Source organism: Salvelinus namaycush, chromosome 13, assembly GCF_016432855.1.
Source record: "Salvelinus namaycush isolate Seneca chromosome 13, SaNama_1.0, whole genome shotgun sequence".
In the NCBI taxonomy this organism is placed as follows: Eukaryota; Metazoa; Chordata; class Actinopteri; order Salmoniformes; family Salmonidae; genus Salvelinus; species Salvelinus namaycush.
The window spans coordinates 42,329,116-42,343,796 of record NC_052319.1 but is presented as its reverse complement, the minus strand read 5'-3'; the positions used below and the strand labels follow the sequence as shown (position 1 = coordinate 42,343,796).

Below are 14,681 nucleotides of genomic sequence, written 5' to 3'. Positions count from 1 at the left end.
TGTCCATCAGGAACCCTCTCTACACTACCATGTTCTGTTCTGTCCATCAGGAACCCTCTCTACACTACCATGTTCTGTTCTGTCCATCAGGAACCCTCTCTACACTACCATGTTATGTTCTGTCCATCAGGAACCCTCTACACTACCATGTTCTGTTCTGTCCATCAGGAACCCTCACTACACTACCATGTTCTGTTCTGTCCATCAGGAACCCTCACTACACTACCATGTTCTGTTCTGTCCATCAGGAACCCTCTCTACACTACCATGTTCTGTTCTGTCCATCAGGAACCCTCTACACTACCATGTTCTGTCCATCAGGAACCCTCTCTACACTACCATGTTCTGTTCTGTCCATCAGGAACCCTCTACACTACCATGTTCTGTTCTGTCCATCAGGAACCCTCTCTACACTACCATGTTCTGTTCTGTCCATCAGGAACCCTCTACACTACCATGTTCTGTTCTGTCCATCAGGAACCCTCTACACTACCATGTTCTGTCCATCAGGAACCCTCTACACTACCATGTTCTGTTCTGTCCATCAGGAACCCTCTACACTACCATGTTCTGTCCATCAGGAACCCTCTCTACACTACCATGTTCTGTCCATCAGGAACCCTCTCTACACTACCATGTTCTGTTCTGTCCATCAGGAACCCTCTACACTACCATGTTCTGTTCTGTCCATCAGGAACCCTCTCTACACTACCATGTTCTGTTCTGTCCATCAGGAACCCTCTACACTACCATGTTCTGTTCTGTCCATCAGGAACCCTCTCTACACTACCATGTTCTGTTCTGTCCATCAGGAACCCTCTCTACACTACCATGTTCTGTTCTGTCCATCAGGAACCCTCTCTACACTACCATGTTCTGTCCATCAGGAACCCTCTACACTACCATGTTCTGTTCTGTCCATCAGGAACCCTCTACACTACCATGTTCTGTTCTGTCCATCAGGAACCCTCTCTACACTACCATGTTCTGTTCTGTCCATCAGGAACCCTCTCTACACTACCATGTTCTGTTCTGTCCATCAGGAACCCTCTCTACACTACCATGTTCTGTCCATCAGGAACCCTCTACACTACCATGTTCTGTTCTGTCCATCAGGAACCCTCTCTACACTACCATGTTCTGTTCTGTCCATCAGGAACCCTCTACACTACCATGTTCTGTCCATCAGGAACCCTCTCTACACTACCATGTTCTGTTCATCAGGAACCCTCTACAAATTGTAAATAATAATTTGTTCTTAACTTACTTGCCTGGTTAAATAAAAAAAGGTTTTAAAAAAGTAGTGTACAGTAAATAAAGTAAAGTAGTGCCCTCAGGTAAGTAAAGTAGTGTATTCAGCTAAGTAAAGTAGTGCACTCAGGTAAGTAAAGTAGTGTATTCAGCTAAGTAAAGTAGTGTATTCAGCTAAGTAAAGTAGTGTATTCAGCTAAGTAAAGTAGTGTATTCAGCTAAGTAAAGTAGTGCACTCAGGTAAGTAAAGTAGTGTATTCAGCTAAGTAAAGTAGTGCACTCAGGTAAGTAAAGTAGTGTATTCAGCTAAGTAAAGTAGTGTATTCAGCTAAGTAAAGTAGTGCACTCAGGTAAGTAAAGTAGTGTATTCAGCTAAGTAAAGTAGTGTATTCAGCTAAGTAAAGTAGTGTATTCAGCTAAGTATTGTATTCAGCTAAGTAAAGTAGTGTATTCAGCTAAGTATTGTATTCAGCTAAGTAAAGTAGTGTATTCAGCTAAGTAAAGTAGTGCACTCAGGTAAGTAAAGTAGTGTATTCAGCTAAGTAAAGTAGTGTATTCAGCTAAGTAAAGTAGTGTATTCAGCTAAGTAAAGTAGTGTATTCAGCTAAGTAAAGTAGTGTACACAGGTAAAGTAGTGTATTCAGCTAAGTAAAGTAGTGTATTCAGCTATGTAAAGTAGTGTACACAGGTAAAGTAGTGTATTCAGCTAAGTAAAGTAGTGTACACAGGTAAAGTAGTGTATTCAGCTAAGTAAAGTAGTGTACACAGGTAAAGTAGTGTATTCAGCTAAGTAAAGTAGTGTATTCAGCTAAGTAAAGTAGTGTATTCAGCTAAGTAAAGTAGTGTATTCAGGTCAAGAAAGTAATGTCAGGTAAATAAAAGTAGCGTACTCAGGTAAATAAAGTACCAACTGCTGTAAAACATTTTTAATGGGTTAATGCAGGCATTTTTGCAGACACTTTTTTCAACATCGCAAAACATCATGACTGTACCAACATGTGACCCATCCATACAACACATCATACTGTACAACCAACATGTGACCCATCCATACAACACATGACTGTACCAGCATGTGACCCATCCATACAACACATCATACTGTACAACCAACATGTGACCCATCCATACAACACATGACTGTACCAGCATGTGACCCATCATGACTGTACCAGCATGTGACCCATCATGACTGTACCAGCATGTGACCCATCCATACAACACATCATGACTGTACCAGCATGTGACCCATCCATACAACACATCATGACTGTACCAGCATGTGACCCATCCATACAACACATCATGACTGTACCAACATGTGACCCATCCATACAACACATCATGACTGTACCAGCATGTGACCCATCCATACAACACATCATGACTGTACCAACATGTGACCCATCCATACAACACATGACTGTACCAGCATGTGACCCATCCATACAACACATCATGACTGTACCAGCATGTGACCCATCATGACTGTACCAGCATGTGACCCATCCATACAACACATCATGACTGTACCAACATGTGACCCATCCATACAACACATCATGACTGTACCAACATGTGACCCATCCATACAACACATCATGACTGTACCAACATGTGACCCATCCATACAACACATCATGACTGTACCAGCATGTGACCCATCCATACAACACATGACTGTACCAGCATGTGACCCATCCATACAACACATCATGACTGTACCAACATGTGACCCATCCATACAACACATGACTGTACCAGCATGTGACCCATCCATACAACACATCATGACTGTACCAGCATGTGACCCATCCATACAACACATCATGACTGTACCAACATGTGACCCATCCATACAACACATCATGACTGTACCAGCATGTGACCCATCCATACAACACATCATGACTGTACCAACATGTGACCCATCCATACAACACATCATGACTGTACCAGCATGTGACCCATCATGACTGTACCAGCATGTGACCCATCCATACAACACATGACTGTACCAGCATGTGACCCATCCATACAACACATCATGACTGTACCAACATGTGACCCATCCATACAACACATGACTGTACCAGCATGTGACCCATCCATACAACACATGACTGTACCAACATGTGACCCATCCATACAACACATCATGACTGTACCAGCATGTGACCCATCATGACTGTACCAGCATGTGACCCATCCATACAACACATCATGACTGTACCAACATGTGACCCATCCATACAACACATCATGACTGTACCAACATGTGACCCATCCATACAACACATCATGACTGTACCAGCATGTGACCCATCATGACTGTACCAGCATGTGACCCATCCATACAACACATCATGACTGTACCAACATGTGACCCATCCATACAACACATCATGACTGTACCAACATGTGACCCATCCATACAACACATCATGACTGTACCAGCATGTGACCCATCCATACAACACATGACTGTACCAGCATGTGACCCATCCATACAACACATCATGACTGTACCAACATGTGACCCATCCATACAACACATGACTGTACCAGCATGTGACCCATCCATACAACACATCATGACTGTACCAACATGTGACCCATCCATACAACACATCATGACTGTACCAGCATGTGACCCATCATGACTGTACCAGCATGTGACCCATCCATACAACACATCATGACTGTACCAGCATGTGACCCATCCATACAACACATCATGACTGTACCAACATGTGACCCATCCATACAACACATCATGACTGTACCAACATGTGACCCATCCATACAACACATCATGACTGTACCAACATGTGACCCATCCATACAACACATCATGACTGTACCAGCATGTGACCCATCATGACTGTACCAGCATGTGACCCATCCATACAACACATCATGACTGTACCAACATGTGACCCATCCATACAACACATGACTGTACCAGCATGTGACCCATCCATACAACACATCATGACTGTACCAACATGTGACCCATCCATACAACACATCATGACTGTACCAGCATGTGACCCATCATGACTGTACCAGCATGTGACCCATCCATACAACACATCATGACTGTACCAACATGTGACCCATCCATACAACACATCATGACTGTACCAGCATGTGACCCATCCATACAACCAACATGACATTTTTTCATTGATGAATTGAATCAGTTTCAGGTCCTGACTGGTTAGAATGTGAAGCTGGTCTGACCCCTACAACACAGACTGTAAAAATGCCAAGGGGACAGCATCCTATACGGCTTCATATGCAACACTGTTTGAGCTTAATGCATCTGGACAGGACTCATTTAAATCCTTAACAGATACTTTTAGATATTTGCACCCCCAAAAAATGTAATTGTTGATGCCAGAATGTTAACCTGAACAGTTGTTTTCAACAATACAGGACCATGCATTAGTCTCCCCAACGTTTCCTTTTGTTAACATATTGACAATATAGAAATATTTGCAAGTTGGTAATAACATGGAAAGCTAAATCTCTGGAAGTTGAATCTATACAGTGCCTTGAAGTATTCAGACCCCTTGACTTATTCCACATGCTGAGTTACAGCCTGAATTCAAAATAGATCTCACCCATCTATCTACACAATAACCCGTAATGACAAAGTGAAAACAAGTTTTTAGAAAATATTGCATATTTATTGAAAATCAAATACGGAAATCTCATTTACATAAGTATTCACACTGACACTCCAAATTGAGCTCAGGTGCATCCAATTTCCCTTGATCATCCTTGAGATGTCACTACAACTTGGAGTCCATCTGTGGCCAATTCAGTTGTTTGGACATGATTTGGCTGTCTATACATGGTCCCACAGTTGACAGTGCATGTCAGAGCAGAAATTAAGGAACTACGATCCCTTATTGATGTCGCTTGTTGAATCCACTTCAATCAGCATAGATTAAGGGGAGGAGTCAGGTTAAAGAAGAAGTTTTAAGCCTTGATACAATTGTGACAGATTGTGAATGGGCAAGACAAAATATTGAAGTGCCTTTGAACAGGGTATGGTGGTAGGTGCCAGGAGAACTGGTTTGTGTCAAGAACTGTAACGCTGCTGGGTTTTTCAAACTCAACAGTTTCCTGTGTGTATCAAGAATGGTCCACCACCCAAAGGACATCCGGCCAACTAGACAAGTGTGGGAAGCATTGGAGTCAACATGAGCCAGCATCCCCATTGAACGCTTTCCACACCTTGTAGAGTCTATGTCCCGACAAATTGAGTCTGTTCTGAGGGCAAAAGCCGGGGTTGCAACTCAATATTGGGAAGGTGTTGCTAATGTGTGATACACTGAGTATATCTGGGAAAGAGAATGAAACCATTTCTAGAGTGTTGAAAGGTTGAAGAGCACAGTGGTCTCAATCATTGGGAAATAAAATATATATATGGAACTACCCAGACTCTGCCTAGAGCTGGCCGTCCGACCAAACTGAGCAACAAGGCAAGGAGGACCTTGGTCAGGGAAGTGACCACTCTGACAGAACTACCGATTTCCTTGGCTGACATGGGAGAACCTGCCAGAAGGATAAGTCGCATCAGCACTTCACCAATCTGGACTTTATGGGAGAGTGGCCAGATGGAAGACACTCCTGAAAAAAGGCACATGACAACACACCTGGAGTTTGCAAAAAGGCACGTGAAAGACTCAGAGCATAAGGCAAATGATTATGTGGTCTGATGAGACAAAAAATGTAACTCTTTGGCCTGAATGCAAAGCTCCATGTCTGGAGAAAACCAGACACATAACCCGTCTTACACCATCCCTACCGTGAAGCAGGGTGGTGGCAGCATCCCCATCCCTACCGTGAAGCAGGGTGGTGGCAGCATCACCATCCTTACCGTGAAGCAGGGTGGTGGCAGCATCCCCATCCCTACCGTGAAGCAGGATGGTGGCAGCATCACCATCCCTACCGTGAAGCACGGTGGTGGCAGCATCACCACCCCTAACGTTAAGCTTGGTGGTGGCAGCATCACCACCCCTAACGTTAAGCTTGGTGGTGGCAGCATCACCATCCCTAACGTTAAGCTTGGTGGTGGCAGCATCACCATCCCTACCGTGAAGCATGGTGGTGGCAGCATCACCATCCCTACCGTGAAACATGGTGGTGGCAGCATCACCATCCCTACCGTGAAGCATGGTGGTGGCAGCATCACCATCCCTACCATGAAGCATGGCGGTGGCAACATCATGCTATGGGGATGCTTTTCAACAGAAGGGACTGGGAGGGAACAATGAATGGAGGCAAATCCTTGATGAGAACCTGTTTCAGAGTGCAAAATACCTTACACTGGGGGCAAAGATTTATGTTCCAACAGGACAATGACCTCAAGCATACAGCCAAAGCAACACTGGAATGGCTTCAGAACAAGAATGTGAAAGTCCGTCAGTAGCCCAACCAAAGACCAGACTTGAATCCCATTGAAAACCTGTGGAAAGATGAAGATTCCTGTTCCCCAACACTCCCCATTTAATTTAAGAGCTTGAGACGACTCCAAGCTGATCCAGACATACTGAAGACGACTCCAAGCTGATCCAGACATACCCAAAGGTGCTTCTTCAAAGTATTGACTCAGGGGTGTGAATACTTATGTAAATTATATATTTCCATATTTAATTTAATACATTTGCAAACATTTCTAAAAACATATTTTCACTTTGTTATTATGGGGTATTGTGACTAAATGGGTGAGAAAAAAACCAATTGATTTAATCCATGTGGAATGCAGCCTGTAACAACATGTGGAATAAGGGGTATGAATACTGTCTGAAGACAATAGGTTGGTCTTTGCATAAGTGATCGTCCAATGGGAGACTGTCTGGGGAAATGGCCTTTCCTATTCGTCCAATAGTGTGACTAGTTCAGAGGCAGAGAGTATAGACATGTTTGTCTTACATACAATAACAGCATCAACACAGGGTCTCGTAATGCCAGAAAATAGAACAGACTTGCTTTAAAACCGGTCTTCTGAAGATGGATAAACTGTCATTTACATAGAAATGGTGCCATCAATATGGGGCATACTCATCTTTTAAAAAGTGTAAAGAATTGATCTTGCACTGAAAGTGTCCACGCTTTAATGTCTAGTCACAAAATGGGCTAAACATTACAAATATATATTTCCCATTAATCAAACCCTTAACACGTCCCTATAGAATTCCATATCAAAATTACTATGGGAACTAGTGCAATCTGGAGGCAGCCTGGTCTGTGGGACGGGGCAGCCTGGTCTGTGGGACGGGGCAGCCTGGTCTGTGGGACGGGGCAGCCTGGTCTGTGGGACGGGGCAGCCTGGTCTGTGGGACGGGGCAGCCTGGTCTGTGGGACGGGGCAGCCTGGTCTGTGGGACGGGGCAGCCTGGTCTGTGGGACGGGGCAGCCTGGTCTGTGGGACGGGGCAGCCTGGTCTGTGGGACGGGGCAGCCTGGTCTGTGGGACGGGGCAGCCTGGTCTGTGGGACGGGGCAGTCAGTCAAATAGAGAGAACACAGTAGATCAGCTCCAATGGCAGATAGATTAAGGCCATTTGAAATGACAGAAAAATAGCAGACAAAACTTGAGGACCAAAACCAAATGTTTCTTTCCACCAGTTGGAGTCAGTCTCCCATGCTCCCAGCCAGTTAGCCTCCCAACCAGTTAGCCTCCCAGCTCTGTTCATCCCTGCTCGGGGGGTGGGGTCTCCATGCTGTCTCAGCTCTCAGCTCCTAGTGTCTGGATCAGAGGGTTGCAGCAGTCAGGACTGTTTTAGGCGTTTCCTCGGTAGGCCGAAGGGCGGGCACTGTGCCGATGCCAGGGCTCTGAAGGCCTCGGCCACTAAGTGAGGGTGGGACTGGATCATTGACTTCCAGCCTGCCGTCTCCATTATGTCCGTGGCATGACTGCAATACAACCACACACACACAGGAAGTTAACCAAACATCTGAAACCAGAGGAAAAAATATTTAGGACTGTAATGACAGAATAAATACAGAAGTACAGATATATAAATGCAAAATGTAAAGTGTTGGTTTCATGAGCTGAAGTAAAAGATCCCAGAAATGTTCCAAACACACAAAAAGCTTATTTCTCTCAAATGTTGTGCAGATCCTGTTAGTGAGCGTTTCCCCTTTGTCAAGATAATCCATCCACCTGACGGGTGTGGCATATCAAGAAGATGATTAAAACGGCATGATCATTACACAGGTGCACCTTGTACTGGGGACAATAAAAGGCCACTAAAATGTGCCGTTTTGGTCACACAACACAATGCCACAGATGTCTCAAATCTCGAGGGAGCAGCAGTTGGCATGGTTACTGCAGGGGCGTCCACCAGAGCTGTTCCCAAATAATGGAATGTTCATTTCTCTACCATAAACCACCTTCAACGTAATTTTTGAGAATTAGGCAGTATGTCCAACCGGCCTCACAACCGTAGACCACGTGTAACGACACCAGCCCAGGACATCCACATCCGGCCTTTTCACCAGACAGCTGATTAAACTGTGGGTTTGCACATCCGAAGAATTTCTGCACAAACTGTCAGAAACCGTCTCAGGGAAGCTCAGCTACTGTATTATTGACTGTATGTTTGGTTTATCCCATGAGTAACTCTGTGTTGTTGTATGTGTCGAATTGCTTTGCTTTATCTTGGCCAGGTCGCAGTTGTAAATGAGAACTTGTTCTCAACTAGCCTACCTGGTTAAATAAAGGTGAATATATATATTTTTAAATGCATACTCGTCGTCCTCACCAGAGTCGACCTGACTACAGTTCGGACTTCAGTGGGTAAATGCTCACCTTCGATGACCACTGGTACGCTGAAGAAGTGTGCGCTTCATGGATGAATCCCGGTTTCAACTGTACCAGGCAGATGCCAGACAGTGTATCGCGCAGTGTGGGCGAGAGGTTTGGTAACGTCAACGTTGTGAACAGAGTGCCCCATGGTGGCGGTGGGGCTATGGTATGGGCAGCTATAAGATACCGACAACACAATTTCATTGATGGTCATTTGAATGCAGAGAGATACCGTGACGAGATCCTGAGGCCCATTGACGTGCCATTCATCCGCCGCCATCACCTCATGTTTCAGCATGATAATTTACGGCCCCATGTCGCAAGGATCTGTACACAATTCCTGGAAGCTGAAAATGTCCCAGTTCTTCCATGGCCTGCATACTCAAACATGTCACCTATTGAGCATGTTCGGGATGCTCTGGCTCGACAGAATATTTCAGTTCACGCCAATATCCAGCAACTTCGCACAGCCATTGAAGAGTAGGACAAAACTCCACAAATCAACAGCCTGATCAACTCTATGCGAAGGAGATGTGTTGTGCTGGATGAGGCAAATGGTGGTCACATCAGATACGGACTGGTTTTCTGATCCACGCCCCTACCGTATCTGTGACAACAGATGCATATCTGTATTCCCAGTCATGTGAAATCCATAGATTTCAGGGCCTAACGAATGTATTTACATTGACTGATTTCCTCATATGAACTGTAAGTCAGTAAAATCTTTGAAATTGTTGCTTTTCTATTGTTGTCCAGTATACAGAGAGATATGAAGTGTTTCAGACAAAGGGCTGCAGCAGTAGTAGTGGTGGGGACATTCAAACTACTTTAGTCCTGACAACAGATCACCGGTAATACTGAACTAATTAAAACAGACATCCTCCTCTATGAAAACTGAGATGACTCAAGGTGTCCTTAACACACTACATCACACAGAATAAAACAAATGTTCATTTCATATTGTAGAACAGTGCACAAAGCTTATCCAGGTAGAGTCTATTAATAACATGGATCAGCCCCATACTAGCCCTGCTGCTCCCTCCTCCCTGGATCTGTGGCTAAAACAATGAATTCTAATGCATCTCTTTGGGAGAGATAAGAGTTTGTTATTAATCTGGTGTCACATATCAGATAGTTACATACTTGCTATTCCAGTTTTTCCCATCTTTACAGCCCAGCTGTCGGAGGACGCTGCACCTACAGGAGATAACAGAGCAGCGCTGAGAGAAAGTAAACACGGCTGGCAGGAGGGATTCATCACTGGGACTTTCTACAGATACTTGCCTGTTGATAAAATCTATGGCTTGTGCTTTGAGCTGCTCGGCACTGTGTAAGTCCGCCAGGATGAGGGTATCAGCCACGTTCTCCACAGAGAGGCTGTTGCACAGAGCCTCTTCACACATCACCTTTAAACGCTCCAAGGCATACTGGTGGAGAGAGAGGAGAGCGTTAGGATTCATTACGGTTGGAGTCAGGGGTCAGGGTTCATTACGGTTGGCGCCAGGGTTCATTAAGGTTGGGGACAGGGTTCATTAAGGTTGGGGACAGGGTTCATTAAGGTTGGGGACAGGGTTCATTAAGGTTGGAGTCAGGGTTCATTAAGGTTGGAGTCAGGGTTCATTAAGGTTGGAGTCAGGGTTCATTAAGGTTGGAGTCAGGGTTCATTAAGGTTGGAGTCAGGGTTCATTAAGGTTGGAGTCAGGGTTCATTAAGGTTGGAGTCAGGGTTCATTAAGGTTGGAGTCAGGGTTCATTAAGGTTGGAGTCAGGGTTCATTAAGGTTGGAGTCAGGGTTCATTAAGGTTGGAGTCAGGGATCATTAAGGTTGGGGTCAGGGGTTAGGATTCATTAAGGTTGGGGTTAGGGTTCATTAAGGTTGGGATCAGGGCTTAGGGTCAGGGTTCATTAAGGTTGGGGTTAGGGTTCATTAAGGTTGGGATCAGGGCTTAGGGTCAGGGTTCATTAAGGTTGGAGTCAGGGTTCATTAAGGTTGGGGACAGGGTTCATTAAGGTTGGGGACAGGGTTCATTAAGGTTGGAGTCAGGGTTCATTAAGGTTGGAGTCAGGGTTCATTAAGGTTGGAGTCAGGGTTCATTAAGGTTGGAGTCAGGGTTCATTAAGGTTGGAGTCAGGGTTCATTAAGGTTGGAGTCAGGGTTCATTAAGGTTGGAGTCAGGGTTCATTAAGGTTGGAGTCAGGGTTCATTAAGGTTGGAGTCAGGGTTCATTAAGGTTGGAGTCAGGGTTCATTAAGGTTGGAGTCAGGGTTCATTAAGGTTGGAGTCAGGGTTCATTAAGGTTGGAGTCAGGGTTCATTAAGGTTGGAGTCAGGGTTCATTAAGGTTGGAGTCAGGGATCATTAAGGTTGGGGTCAGGGGTTAGGATTCATTAAGGTTGGGGTTAGGGTTCATTAAGGTTGGGATCAGGGCTTAGGGTCAGGGTTCATTAAGGTTGGGGTTAGGGTTCATTAAGGTTGGGATCAGGGCTTAGGGTCAGGGTTCATTAAGGTTGGGGTTAGGGTTCATTAAGGTTGGGATCAGGGCTTAGGGTCAGGGTTCATTAAGGTTGGGGTTAGGGTTCATTAAGGTTGGGATCAGGGCTTGGGAGTCAGGGTTCATTAAGGTGGGAGTCAGGGTTCATTAAGGTGGGAGTCAGGGTTCATTAAGGTGGGAGTCAGGGTTCATTAAGGTGGGAGTCAGGGTTCATTAAGGTGGGAGTCAGGGTTCATTAAGGTGGGAGTCAGGGTTCATTAAGGTGGGAGTCAGGGTTCATTAAGGTGGGAGTCAGGGTTCATTAAGGTGGGAGTCAGGGTTCATTAAGGTGGGAGTCAGTTCATTAAGGTGGGAGTCAGGGTTCATTAAGGTGGGAGTCAGGGTTCATTAAGGTGGGAGTCAGGGTTCATTAAGGTGGGAGTCAGGGTTCATTAAGGTGGGAGTCAGGGTTCATTAAGGTGGGAGTCAGGGTTCATTAAGGTGGGAGTCAGGGTTCATTAAGGTGGGAGTCAGGGTTCATTAAGGTGGGAGTCAGGGTTCATTAAGGTGGGAGTCAGGGTTCATTAAGGTGGGAGTCAGGGTTCATTAAGGTGGGAGTCAGGGTTCATTAAGGTGGGAGTCAGGGTTCATTAAGGTGGGAGTCAGGGTTCATTAAGGTGGGAGTCAGGGTTCATTAAGGTGGGAGTCAGGGTTCATTAAGGTGGGAGTCAGGGTTCATTAAGGTGGGAGTCAGGGTTCATTAAGGTGGGAGTCAGGGTTCATTAAGGTGGGAGTCAGGGTTCAATATGGACTAGCTCCGTTATATTGGATCAGTCTTACTTTGTCAGCAGCTGCCAGCAGGTTGTCGGCCATCTTGTCCAGGTTGGGAGCTTTCCCTGTGTAGATGAATCCCATCATCTCCTTAAACACGTCTGGCTCCACATCACTGATGTCCACACGGTTCTGAGACAGGACACAGTATCATTATGTTACTATGAGAAATATAGTAGCAGCAGTACAACACAATGTGTTCAAATCTGTAGGTCTCAGTGAAACACACCTTTTTACTCTCCTCCATCTCATGTTCAAACATGGCGCTAAAGACGGGAGATCTCGCTGTCAATCAAAGAAGGCAAAACAACATTAGTATGTCTGTGGTGATTCATTCTTAACCAAACTGCTGCCATGCCTAAAGCACGGAGTGAAGGAATCTATCCCTACCCTGCAGTCTGCACAGCTAGGAGGGCTGGAGAGGCCCGCAGGATTACAACCAGGTGTTACAGGGTTAGGGATTAGAACCAGGGGGCTGGTAGCGGCAGAGGGGGGGCTGGTAGCGGCAGAGGGGGGGCTGGTAGCGGCAGAGGGGGAGCTGGTAGCGGCAGAGGGGGGGCTGGTAGCGGCAGAGGGGGGGGGCTGGTAGCGGCAGAGGGGGGGCTGATGCTGGTAGCGGTAGAGAGGGGGCTGGTAGCGGTAGAGAGGGGGCTGGTAGCGGTAGAGAGGGGGCTGGTAGCGGTAGAGAGGGGGCTGATGCTGGTAGCAGTAGAGAGGGGGCTGGTAGCGGTAGAGAGGGGGCTGATGCTGGTAGAGAGGGGGCTGGTAGCGGTAGAGAGGGGGCTGGTAGCGGTAGAGAGGGGGCTGATGCTGGTAGAGAGGGGGCTGGTAGCGGTAGAGAGGGGGCTGGTAGCGGTAGAGAGGGGGCTGATGCTGGTAGAGAGGGGGCTGGTAGCGGTAGAGAGGGGGCTGATGCTGGTAGAGAGGGGGCTGGTAGCGGTAGAGAGGGGGCTGATGCTGGTAGCGGTAGAGAGGGGGCTGGTAGCGGTAGAGGGGGCTGGTAGCGGTAGAGAGGGGGCTGGTAGCGGTAGAGAGGGGGCTGGTAGCGGTAGAGAGGGGGCTGGTAGCGGTAGAGAGGGGGCTGGTAGCGGTAGAGAGGGGGCTGGTAGCGGTAGAGAGGGGGCTGGTAGCGGTAGAGAGGGGGCTGGTAGCGGTAGAGAGGGGGCTGGTAGCGGTAGAGAGGGGGCTGGTAGCGGTAGAGAGGGGGCTGGTAGCGGTAGAGAGGGGGCTGGTAGCGGTAGAGAGGGGGCTGATGCTGGTAGAGAGGGGGCTGGTAGCGGTAGAGAGGGGGCTGATGCTGGTAGAGAGGGGGCTGGTAGCGGTAGAGAGGGGGCTGATGCTGGTAGCGGTAGAGAGGGGGCTGGTAGCGGTAGAGAGGGGGCTGGTAGCGGTAGAGGGGGCTGGTAGCGGTAGAGAGGGGGCTGGTAGCGGTAGAGAGGGGGCTGGTAGCGGTAGAGAGGGGGCTGGTAGCGGTAGAGAGGGGGCTGGTAGCGGTAGGGAGGGGGCTGGTAGCGGTAGAGAGGGGGCTGGTAGCGGTAGAGAGGGGGCTGGTAGCGGTAGAGAGGGGGCTGATGCTGGTAGCGGTAGAGAGGGGGCTGGTAGCGGTAGAGAGGGGGCTGATGCTGGTAGCAGTAGAGAGGGGGCTGGTAGCGGTAGAGAGGGGGCTGGTAGCGGTAGAGAGGGGGCTGGTAGCGGTAGAGAGGGGGCTGGTAGCGGTAGAGAGGGGGCTGATGCTGGTAGAGAGGGGGCTGGTAGCGGTAGAGAGGGGGCTGATGCTGGTAGAGAGGGGGCTGGTAGCGGTAGAGAGGGGGCTGATGCTGGTAGCGGTAGAGAGGGGGCTGGTAGCGGTAGAGAGGGGGCTGGTAGCGGTAGAGGGGGCTGGTAGCGGTAGAGAGGGGGCTGGTAGCGGTAGAGAGGGGGCTGGTAGCGGTAGAGAGGGGGCTGGTAGCGGTAGAGAGGGGGCTGGTAGCGGTAGAGAGGGGGCTGGTAGCGGTAGAGAGGGGGCTGGTAGCGGTAGAGAGGGGGCTGGTAGCGGTAGAGAGGGGGCTGGTAGCGGTAGAGAGGGGGCTGGTAGCGGTAGAGAGGGGGCTGGTAGCGGTAGAGAGGGGGCTGGTAGCGGTAGAGAGGGGGCTGGTAGCGGTAGAGAGGGGGCTGGTAGCGGTAGAGAGGGGGCTGGTAGCGGTAGAGAGGGGGCTGGTAGCGGTAGAGAGGGGGCTGGTAGCGGTAGAGAGGGGGCTGGTAGCGGTAGAGAGGGGGCTGGTAGCGGTAGAGAGGGGGCTGGTAGCGGTAGAGAGGGGGCTGGTAG

General features: G+C 47.9%; 2 protein-coding genes across 53 annotated transcripts in view; both read right to left on the bottom strand.

Annotated features, from left to right (window-relative positions):
• Positions 1-2,156: 2,156 nt before the first annotated feature.
• On the bottom strand, positions 2,157-5,059 carry LOC120058539 (galaxin-like). 50 transcript variants are annotated; one of them, XM_039007315.1, is made up of 10 exons: positions 4,366-5,059; positions 4,148-4,300; positions 3,966-4,082; positions 3,667-3,900; positions 3,452-3,562; positions 3,276-3,386; positions 3,039-3,213; positions 2,791-2,914; positions 2,430-2,725; positions 2,157-2,326 (listed from the first exon to the last, which is right to left on the bottom strand). In XM_039007315.1, the coding sequence occupies exons 1-10, from the start codon at positions 4,431-4,433 to the stop codon at positions 2,216-2,218; spliced, it is 1,500 nt and encodes a 499-aa protein (XP_038863243.1). In that variant the 5' UTR covers positions 4,434-5,059; the 3' UTR covers positions 2,157-2,215. The 50 variants fall into 50 exon arrangements, with proteins under 50 accessions (XP_038863243.1, XP_038863223.1, XP_038863237.1 ...); XM_039007295.1 differs by having other exon boundaries at positions 2,791-3,213; positions 3,966-4,121; positions 4,187-4,261; positions 4,327-5,059; XM_039007309.1 differs by having other exon boundaries at positions 2,791-3,213; positions 4,148-4,222; positions 4,327-5,059.
• Positions 5,060-7,558: 2,499 nt separating this feature from the next.
• Positions 7,559-14,681, bottom strand: part of LOC120058538 (speckle-type POZ protein-like A) — a 28,082-nt gene continuing 20,959 nt past the window's right edge. For all 3 annotated transcript variants that reach the window (XM_039007267.1, XM_039007266.1, XM_039007268.1), the window contains 5 exons: positions 12,606-12,661; positions 12,386-12,508; positions 10,361-10,503; positions 10,220-10,273; positions 7,559-8,181 (listed from right to left, as the gene is read on the bottom strand). In XM_039007267.1, the coding sequence (XP_038863195.1) occupies positions 8,037-8,181; positions 10,220-10,273; positions 10,361-10,503; positions 12,386-12,508; positions 12,606-12,661 (521 nt within the window). In that variant the 3' untranslated portion in view covers positions 7,559-8,036. The remainder of the gene's footprint in view (positions 8,182-10,219; positions 10,274-10,360; positions 10,504-12,385; positions 12,509-12,605; positions 12,662-14,681) is intronic.

Bases quoted from the DNA above. Each gene is read 5' to 3' on its own strand.
- LOC120058539 (XM_039007270.1), bottom strand. From the start codon at position 4,433: ATGTCATGTTGGTTGTATGGATGGGTCACATGCTGGTACAGTCATGAT. The intron at 3,901-3,965 runs ATGCTGGTACAG...ATGATGGGTCAC, and splicing joins GTGTTGTATGGATGGGTCAC to ATGCTGGTACAGTCATGATG. The intron at 3,387-3,451 runs ATGCTGGTACAG...TGGATGGGTCAC, and splicing joins GTGTTGTATGGATGGGTCAC to ATGTTGGTACAGTCATGTGT.